Source organism: Pseudopipra pipra, chromosome Z, assembly GCF_036250125.1.
Source record: "Pseudopipra pipra isolate bDixPip1 chromosome Z, bDixPip1.hap1, whole genome shotgun sequence".
Classification (NCBI taxonomy): domain Eukaryota; kingdom Metazoa; phylum Chordata; class Aves; order Passeriformes; family Pipridae; genus Pseudopipra; species Pseudopipra pipra.
The window spans coordinates 20,972,634-20,986,534 of NC_087581.1; the positions used below are offsets into that span (position 1 = coordinate 20,972,634).

Here is a 13,901-nt window from a genome sequence, read left to right on the forward strand (position 1 = left end):
ACAGCTCCACTATTAAAGCCTGGTACATGGTGAATTTTTCCAAATACAAAGGTAAGCAGTCAGCATGGATCTCTGACCTACAAGGGCAGAACCATCAAGGCCACAGGGCACAAGTTGCAGCTGTGTGAACACAGCCTGCTGCCAGGAGGCTCCTGCATCACTGCTGACAGCTCTGAACCACTTGTTTGCGGGTACCAAATGGCCTCTGGTCACATCCCAGACCATCTGCTTTAAGAGCCTCTCACTTTTGCCTTACAACAAAGCCCTCTTTCTAGGAGAGCTGCAGAGGAATCTAAATTTTGCAACAGCAATTATGTCATCTCAAGCAAATTGGTATTTTCACTGCTCATTCAGATGAGATTATTTTCCAAATGATGTCAGGCCAGTTAAATCTTTTGTTTTGGCTATGCTGCAAATGGACCAGGCTGCACCAAAAAGCTTTGAGATCTTCTTCTTTGTAACTCCTGCTATCATCACAGCTCAGAAAAAAAGTGATTACAGGAGCAAGGACTCAAATAGTTGCTTTAACCTGTTTGTGTTTTGTTTTTTTAACTTGGTAAGTTCTGTTTTACCCTAGTGCACAAAATGTAATGTACACCAACAAGTGTATTATTGGAATTTATGCTATGCAGGACAGCAGTTGTATCTGTCAACTCTCATTCTAAATGATGAATTAAAGTGTAAAAGATAAACAATATCCCAAAAGAAATAACCCCTTACTTATTCTAAATATGGCATTCAGTGAGCACAGATTAATTAACTTTGTTTCCAGTTTCCTGTAGAATTGTATTCCCTGACATATATATAAGAAAGGGGAGCCTGTTGTGCCATTTTGGCACAATAGGTGCCAAACTGATGATCTGCAAGTGTTGCAAACAGTGTTCATCCAACCAGTGCTTGGAGACTGGTAAGGTACTGAATGTGCATTGAAGCTGTTTTGTTTCCCTTTTGATTTATTCAGTGGATTATGGAATTTGTTGCAGTTTGGACTTTTTTCTTAATGCTTTGAGATGATAATTTTGGAATTTTACCTTTTATATAAATATTTTTATGGTTAACTATAAATAAATTAAGAACTTTGGTATCCCTAATCTTTTCACTGCTAAAATAGATAAATCTCCTGATTCAACTTTTATTCAGGAGGAATTGAAAGTGATTTTCCTTGGGGAGAAGTTTCCAAGCCTTTTTACTATATACATACTGAAGACAAAACTTTTAACTCTGTCAGATAGCAAGATTCTACACATTGTCAGAGCTCTGAAGCTTAATAATGGGTAGCAGTTATTGGAAAGCATTTCAGTACACTAAGCAATGCTTGATTAAAAAAAAAAGAGCAGACCAAACCCCTCCTTTAGAGATTATAGTGTTGGTCTTTTTATTTCTACCAGCATGTTTTTGTCCTCTCTGTGTTTAGGTCGTCTATTTTGATGAAATGAGTTGTTTTTCTAGGAGGGCATTTATTAGTAAATGGAAGATAAAATTCATAATTTGCAAACATGTATTTTAAAGAACCAACTAATGCTAAAAATTAACGTTAACAATGTACAAAATACAGTGCACTGTTTAGAATTGTTTTGAAAAACTGATTTCCATGATGAACAGTTAAACTATTTCTTGTACTGTGTACTTACACTGTACTTTTAATTTTGTACCGAAGTTTTATGTTTACATAGAACTTGAAATGCAACAAGAAGATCTAGTAGCTAAGCTGATATTTAAAGATCATTTCCAGAATTCAGTTAAAATGTTTGAAACTTACAGAGCAGATGGATTTCCTTAATGCTTGTAGTATGCAGGGACTTTCATCTTAGTAATAGCTGTCTATCTATGCCTTGGGAAATCTTCAGATAAGCAGGTTTGATTTTATTTATTTGCATTTCCCAATGGGGAAGACATAATCAAGAACTTTCCACCTTTTGGCAATAGTACAATCAGATGTTACCTTCACACTAGTTTTTAGACTGCATTTGCTTTCAAAAGGATTAATGTCAGTGAAAGCTTTAAAAACAAACTAGCCAACCCAATACATAAAAAGGTGGTCTGTCATGAAGTAAGTGTCCTCCCTGTAGCCTCGTGGGACCTGTGAATATCTCCTATGGCCCATAGCTTCATCCTCTTCAGTAAGGTATGCATGTGGGAGAATCATCCCCTAAAAGTGTTGAGTGAATTTTTGGCCTTCCTTGAAGCAGAAGTAGAGAAGGCTAGCCATAGACGTAAGTTTATTCCTTTGCAGGTGAATTTTTATTTCCTGATAGGATGAACAAGCTGTTGTGGCATGTTACTGTGGGAATTATCTGTTTCAACACTGAATAGTATAGGAAAAAATTACAGTTTAATAACAAAACCGTTTCTCAGTGAGCAGAAAATCAAAGTTACTATTGGAGATGGGACTGTGTCTATGGACATACTTCATGGAGGAGAGGTACCTTTGCAGATGGTGTGTCAGGGCTGGAGATTCAAAGTGACACAGGAATAGCTGAGGTTTGTGCTTGAAAGATGACAAGAAAAGTGGCTGGTACAGTGCATGACACTGTGGAGTATATTCAATCCCCAGAGTTTTAGGGTTTCTGATGGCAACATCCAGGTTCAGTTTTAACTGTTGCTACAGACTTAATTATATGACTGAGGAACATCTGATTTGGAGGACTGGGATGGTTAATAATGCCTTCTTCCTTTCGTTTTTCCTGTATATCTAGATGGTATTACCATACCTATATGCATATCCCCACACAGGTCCAATTTTAGTTTTTCCAAGCTCTCTGCGGTGAACTTCCATTTTAAAATTTAGAGATCCCAGCTGAACACAACATTCCTGTAATTATTGATTCATGAAATGCACAATATTGAAAATATCTCAGTTCTTCTCTCTTTGGCCATGATTAAGAGGTTAACCATTAGTACCAGCTAAAGATCACATTCAGTAGGTGTTCACAGAGATATGCCTGTCTCTCTCTGAGTACATTGCCTTTTCCCAGACCAAAAAAAGAGGTTTTCCTGCACTTTTTTCAAGTTTGCTGTTGTGTGTGGTACCCAGGTACTTCAGATGTCATTGTCAGAATGGAAATATGGCAGCTCTGATACATCAACAGTCCTTTTCAGTTACTTGAGCCACTAGTTCTCCTCAGCTCTAGTACAACCAAAAGTCAGAGTTTGGTCAATAAAGATGTTCCTGTCATGTACATGAGTTTTTTGCATTCTGTGCTGAGCTGCTTGTCTGTATTGATTGCTTTTGAAGGACATTTCACTTTCAGTTTGAATTAAGAAGAACAGAAATTATTATGTACATTTTGAAACACAATAGGTTCTCCATCTCATCTGTCACTGCTATCGTAGCTGTAGTTTGCTTAAGCTGTGTGGCTTGGGTCCAAAGATCCAAAGTGCATCCTGTTCTGCCAAATGTGTGTCCTTTCCTCGCTGTGGGAATGAATCATGAACCTGGGGAGCAGTCGATACCTGTGAGGTGGTTTTCCAAGTGGTGGCTTTCTGGAACGACTGATCTAGAAGACTGTTTACAGGCATTTGCAATGAGTAACAGTGCAAACACCTGTGGGTCCATCCTGCTCACAAAGGGCAGTCCTTGGGTCTACAGCCTTAGATCTTGCCTCAACAGAAGAATGACCCGCCCCTGACTGTTCAGACAGGCTGGAGAGCAACAACCTTTGTGGTTGCTAATGCAGCCACAAATGTGAAAGGAGATACTGCAATGGTTTCCTTTTGAGAATTAACTGAAGCAGTGTTTCCTTCACACAGGGAGCCAAGGCTGTTTGCAGGACTTTCTGCTTTGTCTAAAGGCAAATGAGGAACCCAGTATAGTATTCCATGTTGGCCTAACTTCAGTAGGCATCTCTGATAAGTGCCTTTCTCTTAAGCTTGTTTGTCTAAAACAGCTTCTATTCCTTTCAGTTTGAAAGACAGTTCCTTCCTAAACAGTCCTTGGATCTTTGATCTGCTGTGTTTGTGAGGCTTTTCCTGACTTAGTATTGTCTTTTTAGTAAGCAATTCCCCAGAGGTTGTTGAACAGTATCATAACTGAGTCATTCTTTCCTTCCCTGCCTGTTTTTCTCCCTAGTTTCATATTAAACAGTAACCAATATATTAGTATAATAAATATCTTAATACAATATTAATAAATTATTAAGAGTAGTTCCAAATTTGTCATGATGAACTCATGGGAGTGAATTGTTTTTTACAACAAGCACAGATTCCAAGTTTTTTTGGGCTGATACTTTAGCTGATGCACATACTATTAACTATTTAAACATCCATAGCCTAGCCTCCTTTTAAAGTAAAAATCCTTAGAAAAAAAATAGGAAGGATTTATTACTACCAAAGATCAATAGTTCTTTCCTTTTGACTTCCTATTTTCCTCCTAACCTCCCTTTCTTTCGATCAGACTCCTTTAGAAGCTGTAGTTAAGAGTTTTAAGAAGTAATCACAATACAATTTGGGTCTGCTTGACAGATGTGATAACGTAGATAACCACGAAAGGGGGTTTCAGATGAGACTTTTGAAGATTGAAACTTAAGTGAGCTAGTGACAAATCAAAGTAGGAAAAGAAACTCATGATTCTACTCCCAGTTGGTAAATTCCTGAGCAGTTAGACTATCATTACTGGTAGCCAAGATTGCTCCCTTAGTGATGATTTTTGATGTGATATGTAATTTTCTCCTGAGATAGCAACAATGGAAATACTACACATTAGCTTTTCTTAGCATTGTAGGTTTTAATAAATTTTGGAATTACAAAAGATCTTGAGTAAGTTTTCAAAACACAACGTAATGGCTGTAGGTTTAAGGAATTTTGTAAGTCAATAAATACAGAGCAATGGAACAAATCTCCTGCTTGAGAATTTATGCTTGAGAGGCAATGCTGGAAATCTCAGTTAGCTTGATCTCCTCTTAGTGGGGGGGCAATAAGCAAAGTTTTGTCTGGATGAGGGAAGAGGGAAATGAATCCTGTGTTTAAACCTCCCCTGCAGTTGGTCTGAAAATTTGGAAACTCTCATTCTTGTAGTGATTTTTCAGTGATGTACTGGCCTCATTAAAGTCAGTGGGAGTTTTGCCATGGTTTTTAATGAGGTCAGAAAAAGAAGAGTACATTTCAACTGCCTCTTTTTTTTTTAAGTTGGAAAGAGGTTTTATATTTTTCTTTTACAGTGATGTATTCTGGAAACAAATCCACCTGTAATTAAACAGGATTTTCCATAGCAGTTACAAGATGAGATGGAATAAACATCTTGTGTAGCTTCAGAAGAACAACATTCACTGTCAGCATTTTTTTAAACTTTTGTTTTTATATTTTTATTGGTTTTTATATTTTTTACTTGTTGGTGTACATAGTATTTGGGCACATGTAGGATAGTTTAATTTAAATTTTGCATCTTAAAGCTCTGCCTTTGGTAGGAAAGGGCTGAAGTAAACAGAGCAATTCAAATGAAAGGCAAGGAAATAGGGATTTGATTAGGATACTTCAGTGAGTTTTGATTATTTTGCAAAATATTTTAGTTTTCAATTCCATATCTTATATTGTGCCAGCAGGAACAAGACATGATGCATTGTAAGTCTACATTCCTTCCATTACCAGTGAAATTCATCTGTCTATGAACAGATTTTGACATGTTTTCAACCACCTGTCACAATAATGCACTCATTAGTATGCCTGTGCAGGTTTATAACAGTTAAATATTTATGAGATATGCAAATATTTTCTCTCTTTCTTTAATTCAGAAGTGATGACTAATCAAAGCTTTGCTCTATGTTCTTCAGGTAAAAAGCTCTGCTCTGGAATGTTGTTTTAGTAGGCAGTAATTCGATGAAAATATGAAGGTGGTTGGAGGGGGAGGGAATCCTTTGCTGTTCTCTGCTATTTGTCTGAATCTGTGCAACCACTTCAGCTTTAAAGCACCTTCTCCTGTTTTGTTATTTGACCCTGAATATTTTTGATGATGTTGAAATGTGTTGTATTTAAGAAAACAAAACAAAGACACACTGAAGTATCCAAGTGTCCTTCCCTCTTCCTGGTCCAGGTGCTTCCTGTGGTGAGTATGCACTGCTTACCAGAAACCAGTGCCAGCTGAGCTCCTTGTGTTCTGCAGAGAAAGCCTACACCAAACCTTTTAGGACAACTGGTCTTTCCTTAAGTACTAAACCTTGTCCCTGTTCTCTTGTGATAGGGTAATGTGATGAATATACCTTTTCTTACATTTGCAAGTCACCTCTAGGTGTGTGTGGATAGAAATGCAGAGGTGTACCTTTAGCGAGGTGAGTTGGTGTTCATGGTTCTATCTCCTGAGAAATGCTGCTTGTTGTCTAGTCCACTGCTTTGAAGACTGCATGGAAGTTGGCAGAATCCTGCCATCTCCTCCTGAACGGCAGCTCCTGGAAGAATGGTGAGAGGACCAAATGGGAGGAGAAGTTTATTTACCCACATTTATCACTCACCCAGAAAATAAATAATCTCTAATGTTCATACCACATTGTCTTAAGCGTAGTCCCTCCTGTGTCTGTGGTTTGATGGTTGGTTCACTCTGCCAGGCAGGGTAAGCTCACAGTTGACCAGCTTGCTTGTCCAGCAACACTCATGGATGAAAGCTGCTCGTGTGGACCTGGGTGAGGGTCAGCTTGAGGTAATTGAGTCTTAGTGTGTGAGCCTCTTTCTTTTGTTTTAAACAAGCAGTCTGCAAACATCAACACAAATAGGAGCCCCTTACACTCTCACAGTTCAAAGCATTTTCAGAGAGTTTATAACTGCTAATGAACAGTTTTAGAGAAAGCAGATCCCAGGCTTCCAAGATTTGCACATTTTGCAATATGAGGTGCTCGAGCTTGTGTATTGTAAACAAGGTTTAGAAATTCCTCTATGTAGTGGTGCTTTGGACCTCACCAAGCTTTAGAAGAAAATGTCTAACTGTGCCTGGATTTATTTTATAAACCGGGACGGCTTCAGCAGTCTGTGTGGCCTTCCATTCAGCTGTTTGCTTAAGTCAAGCCAAAAGCCACTTATCTAAAGATGATTTATTCTCACTCTTGAGCTGAGAGAACTAGGCTGGAAAGGGTGAAAGCTGAATCATAGGTTTTAGTCTGAGCCTCTGTCTTAAGTCAAATCATAAGGGGAGCATGAAGGACTGACCATGACATTGTTCTGGAAGGTACTTGTGGTTCTCTTGTACATTGCTTGTCGGACACCTTTTTAAAATAAACAGCCATGGTATGTGATTGACTTAGATTTGAACTTTGCAGCTGTTCCTTCCTATCTGCCTGGTATGCCAAAGCAAAGTCCTGCAGCTCAACATCTCTAAAATCAAAACCTTAATTCAAATATTGTAATTTGGATCAGCTTTCTGGTTTTGGCAGTGTAAGCAAAGTGGAGACAAGTGTGTTTCTTTATCTAGTTCAGAAAAATAGATGTTGTTTATATACTTTGTATGTAGGAACATTGTGTAGTAAAAGGCAACAGCTGAACAGTCCTCACTAGAGATGTGAAAGTACGACTAGAGGCAGTGTATCTGGCTGTCAAAATTGCATCTGAAGAGAAAGTAAGTTTTAAAGATGTTTTAAGATGGTTGGTTTTGTTAGATTAAAACAACCAAAAGATTTTTGCATTTGAGAACTTCAGTTGTATTCTCTCTGGATGCTGTGAGGATCTGATGTTCTCGCTAACATCTTTTCACTGTGTTAGACTTCACTTCATGCAGAGCCTTACCATGAGCATGGTTCCAGTAGCCAAGTAAATGAAGCTGAAGGTTATAGGTTTGACCCATCCAAGAGCTGTGCTGTCCAGGCAAGGAATGGTGGGTTATATGGTGGGGCAGGATGGCTCTGCCAAGACCCTTGTGCTGCCATGGTGTGCAGCTCATGTGGGCATTTGCTGTGCAGGGCTGTTTCTGTCCTGGGACCCTTGCTTCCTAGCATGGATGGCCTCCTTTCTCTCCTGTGCAATTGAATGCAACAGTAAAAATAAGGGGGGGCCCAAATGGCTAAGAGGTGGGGCTACTTTTTGTAGTCCGCTTCTTCAGCAAGAGTTAATACCAAGAGGGTTAAAGAACCATTGTATATATCAAATTTGGGTTGTCAAAGCAAATATTTTGACAGTCGGTCAGAAATGGATATTGAGGGGCCTGCTGTGAAGAACATACAGTTCTGTTATGGAAAAAACTTGTTAAGGGATGGGAAACTGAGTGGAAGAATAAACAGCCAGTTTTTACCCTTGCAAGGGCCTAGCTTGTGTTTCTGTTGAGCAAAAATGAAAAAAAAAGGGGGTGAGCAGAGTGCTGGAGTGAGGTTTCATGAAGCACAGATGTTTAGCACAGCCTGTTGCTGGAAAGGCTTCCAGGAATGACACAAAAATGTTGTTGGAGCCATGGGGTGGTTGGTTAGGTTCATCGGGAAAGCCAAGGTGGGGGAAGGAGGTTGTTGGAAGGAAAAGGTTAACTGCATAAATGTGACTGAACTGTAACTATTCTCCAGTACTCTATCTGCAATCTTTCCTTACTAGATCTCAGAAAGAAGTGCCTCTGCCCATCCTCTGGGTTCACCATCCTGCTTTATAAGTTTTTGTCTGTCTGCTAACAAAAAGGAGTTATAGGTGAATGGTTATCTCATTTCAGGGCATCACTAGTGAAAGAATAAACTTATGCAGCAGTTCTCGCATGAGTAGGAGTACATTGCTCTGCATATGTTTGCACCAGAATAAAATACTCATTGCTTGGGAAAAGCCCAATTGTGAAGGTTTTAATGAAAACCAAAATATATTCAGTTCTGTACTGAACTATAGTTCTCAATGACATCTACTAACTAACTTTTAGATCCTGCAAAGTTTCCCTGTGTTGCACAACAGGGAAGTATATGCTCCAATGAATTCCTAAGATTTAATATGACCTCTGTATGACCTTTAGACAGGCTGTTTTGCTTATGCAGTGACTTTTCTGGAGATACTGTGTTTTAAAATGTTGATGCAACTTATTCCTGCACTTATGTTTCAATTGGAAAAGAACCCTATGGTTTGGTCTTTTCTTTTAGTATAAGATCTCATGAGTGACATGCTTTTATGACTGCCAGTGTTCATTTGGAATTTCCACCTACCTATGTAAATATGAACTTTGTTCTCATCTGTGTTCAATAAACAGTATTTATCATTCAGCAGGTACAGAGTAGGCAGTAACAGCTATGACGGATGTTGAGCTCTCATATCCCTTGCACCTCAATTAAAATCCTGGAATTACAAAGATGAGGAATGGATGTAGTTCTTGTGGAGAAAACCAGATTTTAGAGCTTTTTGGAGAATCTCTTAAAAAAATAAAGACATTTTCAATTAAATTCTCTTTAATCATGGAGATGATATCAGAAGTATGTAGATTTGTAGTGGACATTTCGTACATTCCAGTCATTATTTAAAGTGGAAATACTGAGCAAATTAACTTTTTTTTTGGCACTTTCCCTCCAAAAAACAGAAAATTAGCTGAACCATTATCTCAGTATGTCTAAAAGCACAGTTAAATATGTTTTGCTTTTTTTGAGGCAATGCCATAAAATTGAACTAAGGGAGACAAATTCCCCTTTACAGCCCTTTATAGCAAGGGAATCTGCAGATCTAGATGATTCATTACTACTAGTACAGGAGGGAGTAGAAATTGCTGGATGAAATTCTGAATGTGTGAAGTTGTGGGTGTGTGTTTCATTTTGCATTCAGTGGGACTAGTATTCAGCCGCTGGACTCAAAACTCCTAAGAAATTAAATACCAACCTCATGACAAAGCTAAAAAAATATTGGGGATGTCTGTTTTCCTGGCATCTGCTGACCACTTAGCATTTGGCAGCAGGGCAGCAGTGAGGTCCAGATCTGCTTCTTGACTCTCTTGCCTCCAGTTCAATGTTGGTATTTTGGGTTTTATGAGGAAAACTTGGAAGCCTTATGCTCTCACCATGGAAGGGGTAACATGAGGGCATTTCCTGCTCCCACCCTTGCTTTCAGGCGACTCTGTTTCAATTCAAGCACAGAGGCATGTGCGATGACCCTTTTGTTATTTTGAGGCTGATATTTGGAGAGGAGTTGGAAGTATAATGGTCTCTGCCTCTTATACTAAGATGAGTTTAACTCTGGGAATGTCATCAGCTCCTGTTGAAAGGCAGCAGTAAGGCTTGGGGAAAGCCCTGGGGAACATTTTGCTGCAGTCACAGCATACAGAGAACTGTGGAAGAGCAGAATTGAGAAGAGTTAGGAAGCCCAAGGCTCACTGGCAACCCCTCTCTGTGGGGCTCTTGGATACTTGGCAGTTACTGGGGCACTTTTCCACAGATTCTTGTTTACAATGGTGTAAACCACTCACCAGAGGCTGCCTGCGTTGGCATCAGTTCAAGATGAGGTGTGTGAGAAACCTGGATACAGAACCCAAGAAGCACTGCTCCTGCAAAATCTAGGCTTCAAAGGGGTCACCACATCACAGGGTGGACTGTCCTCAGCTGTAATCCTGTTCACCTGCTCTTGAGGCGGGGTTGGCTCAGCTGTCATCAGCAGAAACCCAGAAGGTTGGAACAAGGTTCCTTTATTGCCCTTTGCACCCAGGTGCTAATGGCATATGGAGCTGTGTCCAGCTTCCGTCCCGGAGGCATGCCATGCCACCTCCCCAAACTGAAGGCAGGAGCTGCACATCTGTGAAACTGCTTAAACGTGTCCTAACATTTTGCTGGATGACTGCCAGCACCCTTGGTAATTTCGACGAGAAGATGATGATGGGGGTGTGGTGGTAGGAATGGGTGGGACCGCTGAGTGTTACTGAGACCTTTGCTTGCAAAGTGCTTGACAAACACCCGAAGTGGGATAGGGCACAGCAGATACTGTAAGTATCAGCATTGGCAGTGGGGGGGGGAGATTAATTACTCCCCTGGGACAAACCAGGGAGGTTTCCAGCAAGCTGTTTGATGTGCCCTTGTTAGAGCTTTCATATGTTGATGTGGATTTGTGCTGGATCTTGGCTCTTTGTGGAGGTGGAAATGGCTTTTCTCTCACTGCAGATGTGTTTTCTCTTTTTTCTTGTAGGTGTGTGATGTCAAACAGTGCGCAGTCCTTGCAGCCTCCCCCACCAGCCTGCAGTGTCATATGCCAGTATGAATATTAAGAAAGAAAACTGTATTTCAGAGCTCAGCATCCCAGAAGGAAAAAAGGAGGAACTAAACAGAAAGAACAAATGACTGCACTGCTTGCAAAACTTGAGGCTGTTCATTTTTTCTTCTGAGAAGCTTCATCTTGGCCTTTGTGAGAGAGTTGAAAGAGCAGCCAGAGCAGACATAGTGGTTTTCTTAGGGTCCTTTTTTCCTTTTTTAATTTAATTTTTCCCCCCAGTACCTGGATTTTAAGACTGTCTGCTGCACTGATCACAAGCACTGGACATCAATATGTGTCATGTCATTGTAACGTGTCGGTCAATGCTATGGACTCTCCTGAGTATCGTGGTGGCTTTTGCGGAGCTCATTGCCTTCATGAGCGCAGACTGGCTGATTGGGAAAGCAAAGCCTTCAAGCTCCGAGGATGTGGACAACAGAACAGGAGGATCACAGGAGCCTTACCATCCAACTCTGGGCATCTACGGGCGCTGCACCAGAATCTCCCACATGCAGTTTTCTAGACGAGACACGCTTTGTGGTCCTTACGCTGAAAACTTCAATGAGATTGCCAGTGGGTTCTGGCAGGCGACCGCTATTTTCCTAGCCATGGGAATCATGATTCTCTGTACCGTGGCATTTGTGTCTGTCTTTACTATGTGTGTGCAGAGTATTATGAAGAAAAGCATTTTTAATGTCTGTGGGCTGCTACAAGGGATTGCAGGTATGTGCACTTTGAGAACAACTAACATTTTTAATTTTGGGGCTATTCAGACGAAGAAATACAGCAATTCTCTCCTGTCTGCAGACAGACTGCGTTAGGCAGACGCAAAGCAATTCTATATGCTGATGTTTATTCAAACACAACTGAAATTTATAGCTATACAGCATGTAATACTGTATAGCAGTATTACTGGCAGCAGAATTGCAGCCTGATGTGTGCCAAAATGAAATGACCAATGTTGCTTTTGTTTGCTGTTCATTTTTTCCCCCTCTGATTTCTTTCAGTTACAAAAACTTCTCTCTTTTGTTACTGGCAGAGAACAAAGTTAATACTCACGTTAAGGCAGCCTGTCTCCCTCTCGCTACTTTAGTAATTTTTCCATGGACAGAAGGGAGTTCCCTCAGTGTCTCACAGGCTTCATGGCTGTGGTGGGAGTAAATACTACCCTAGAACTAGGAACTGACAGTAGTTGCACACACTGACAGTAGTTGCAGCATTTCATGCTGAGCAGCCTCCTTCAAAGCTGACAAGTGATAACGTTGTGATAAACCCTTCCTTTAGCCAGCTTATTGTTCAGTTGTAGTTACACAGTCCACTAAGCTTATCTTTTCACTGTCAGAGGATCAGCTGTGCTTTGCCTGAAAAGATGAATTTGTTCTAGAGATTTGGTGTTTCTGCTTAAACCCCTAGATTTTACGAAGATTAAATGACTGTTAGCAAACCAACCCTGGACAGTGCTAGTTAGAGAAGTATTCAGCTTTCTGTAGTTGCCAGCAAGCATGGGGAGAACCTGTCTCATACACAGGGTTTTATCGTTTGTGCTCTGTGTGTGTGTGGTCATCTGCAGGAGGAGAGTGGTCTTCTGCCCTACCTCAGGGAGCCCTCAGAGACTGTAAAGAAGGAGGGAATGAGCAGGGACACTTCCTCTTTCTCTTTTGGTGGTGCTCTCAAGCAGATGCTTTCAACTCACAAAATTATTTCATTACAACCAAAATTAGGAGTTTTAACTTGTTTGCTTTAAATATGAATCCAGCTTTCCCTCTTCTCACCTCCACTGAGGTGACCAAACATGTCTGTGATGACTGTACCTAGACAGGAGGTGTAATGATAGGTATTCAGAGCTTTATGAAGCTGGTTGGCTTCATTTGCTTGGTTGAGACCTAAATTAATCTTACTCTAAACACACACGGAGAAGTAGGTGAAAACTGAATTTACTGACTGCTGCAACCCTCCAGAGCCAGTGTTACAGGCCACAAACTGGCTGATGCTGGCATCTGAAGCCCTAGCATGGCAGCTCTTACCATTGTCTGCTTCATGTGAATTCAACACTTACTTCATGTCACCCACAGTGTGAGGTTTGTGCTTCAGAGCAGGATTAGGTCCCTAAATTGGCTAAAGATGCTTCTGTTCACATGATGGCATACAAGTAGCATAATGTTTGTCCTTTAGATAAACATGACGAGTTTTCTGTAGTCACTCCTGGTTTACAGAATTTACCAGAACCAGTATGACAAGGAAACAGCTTGGCAGTGCAGATTAAGCCAGAGGAAGTTGTTAGCTCCTTGCTTTCCTACACTATACTTCAGAAATAATCCATGAAACCATTTTTTCAGGATATACAATTATTGGTTCTTTTCTGCTGGCGGGGTATTTGTATGGAAGAGATTGCTTAGCAGCATAAGTAGATCTTTGGCATGGCTCTGTTGAAAAGATAGCTTTACTTACAACTCTGATACCATCTCAAAACACCTAGTCTATCGTATCGGACGAGCAGGAAGTAGATTCTTGTATCTTGGTGTTCTGTAGACCATGTATTTGTGAGAAAATACATGCAAAGACAGTTTTATGTTTTATTATCTATCCAGCTGCACCTGTAATGGGACTTGAGGCTGAAAGGATTGAACAATACAGTTGACAAAGCATTTCTTACGTGTTAAGGGATAGATCAGTCCTTCTTGAGCTGTACTGATAGAAGCACTTCTCTTCTTATTATTTGGATAAATGACACAGCATGAAACTGGGTAATAGAAAGGTCACATTACTGAAACCGTTGCTATGAGAAGTACACCTGCCAACATTTG

The 13,901-nt window shown here is 40.3% G+C and overlaps 1 protein-coding gene across 5 annotated transcripts in view; it reads left to right on the forward strand.

Moving 5' to 3' along the window:
* LHFPL2 (LHFPL tetraspan subfamily member 2) overlaps positions 1-13,901 on the forward strand; it is a 119,583-nt gene that overhangs the window by 90,117 nt on the left and 15,565 nt on the right. For 3 of the 5 annotated variants that reach the window (XM_064642453.1, XM_064642450.1, XM_064642451.1), the window contains one exon: positions 11,035-11,820. In XM_064642453.1, the coding sequence (XP_064498523.1) occupies positions 11,391-11,820 (430 nt within the window). In that variant the 5' untranslated portion in view covers positions 11,035-11,390. Of the gene's footprint in view, positions 1-10,558; positions 10,705-11,034; positions 11,821-13,901 lie in introns of those variants that run through there. The other 2 variants (XM_064642452.1, XM_064642454.1) reach the window with 2 other exon arrangements.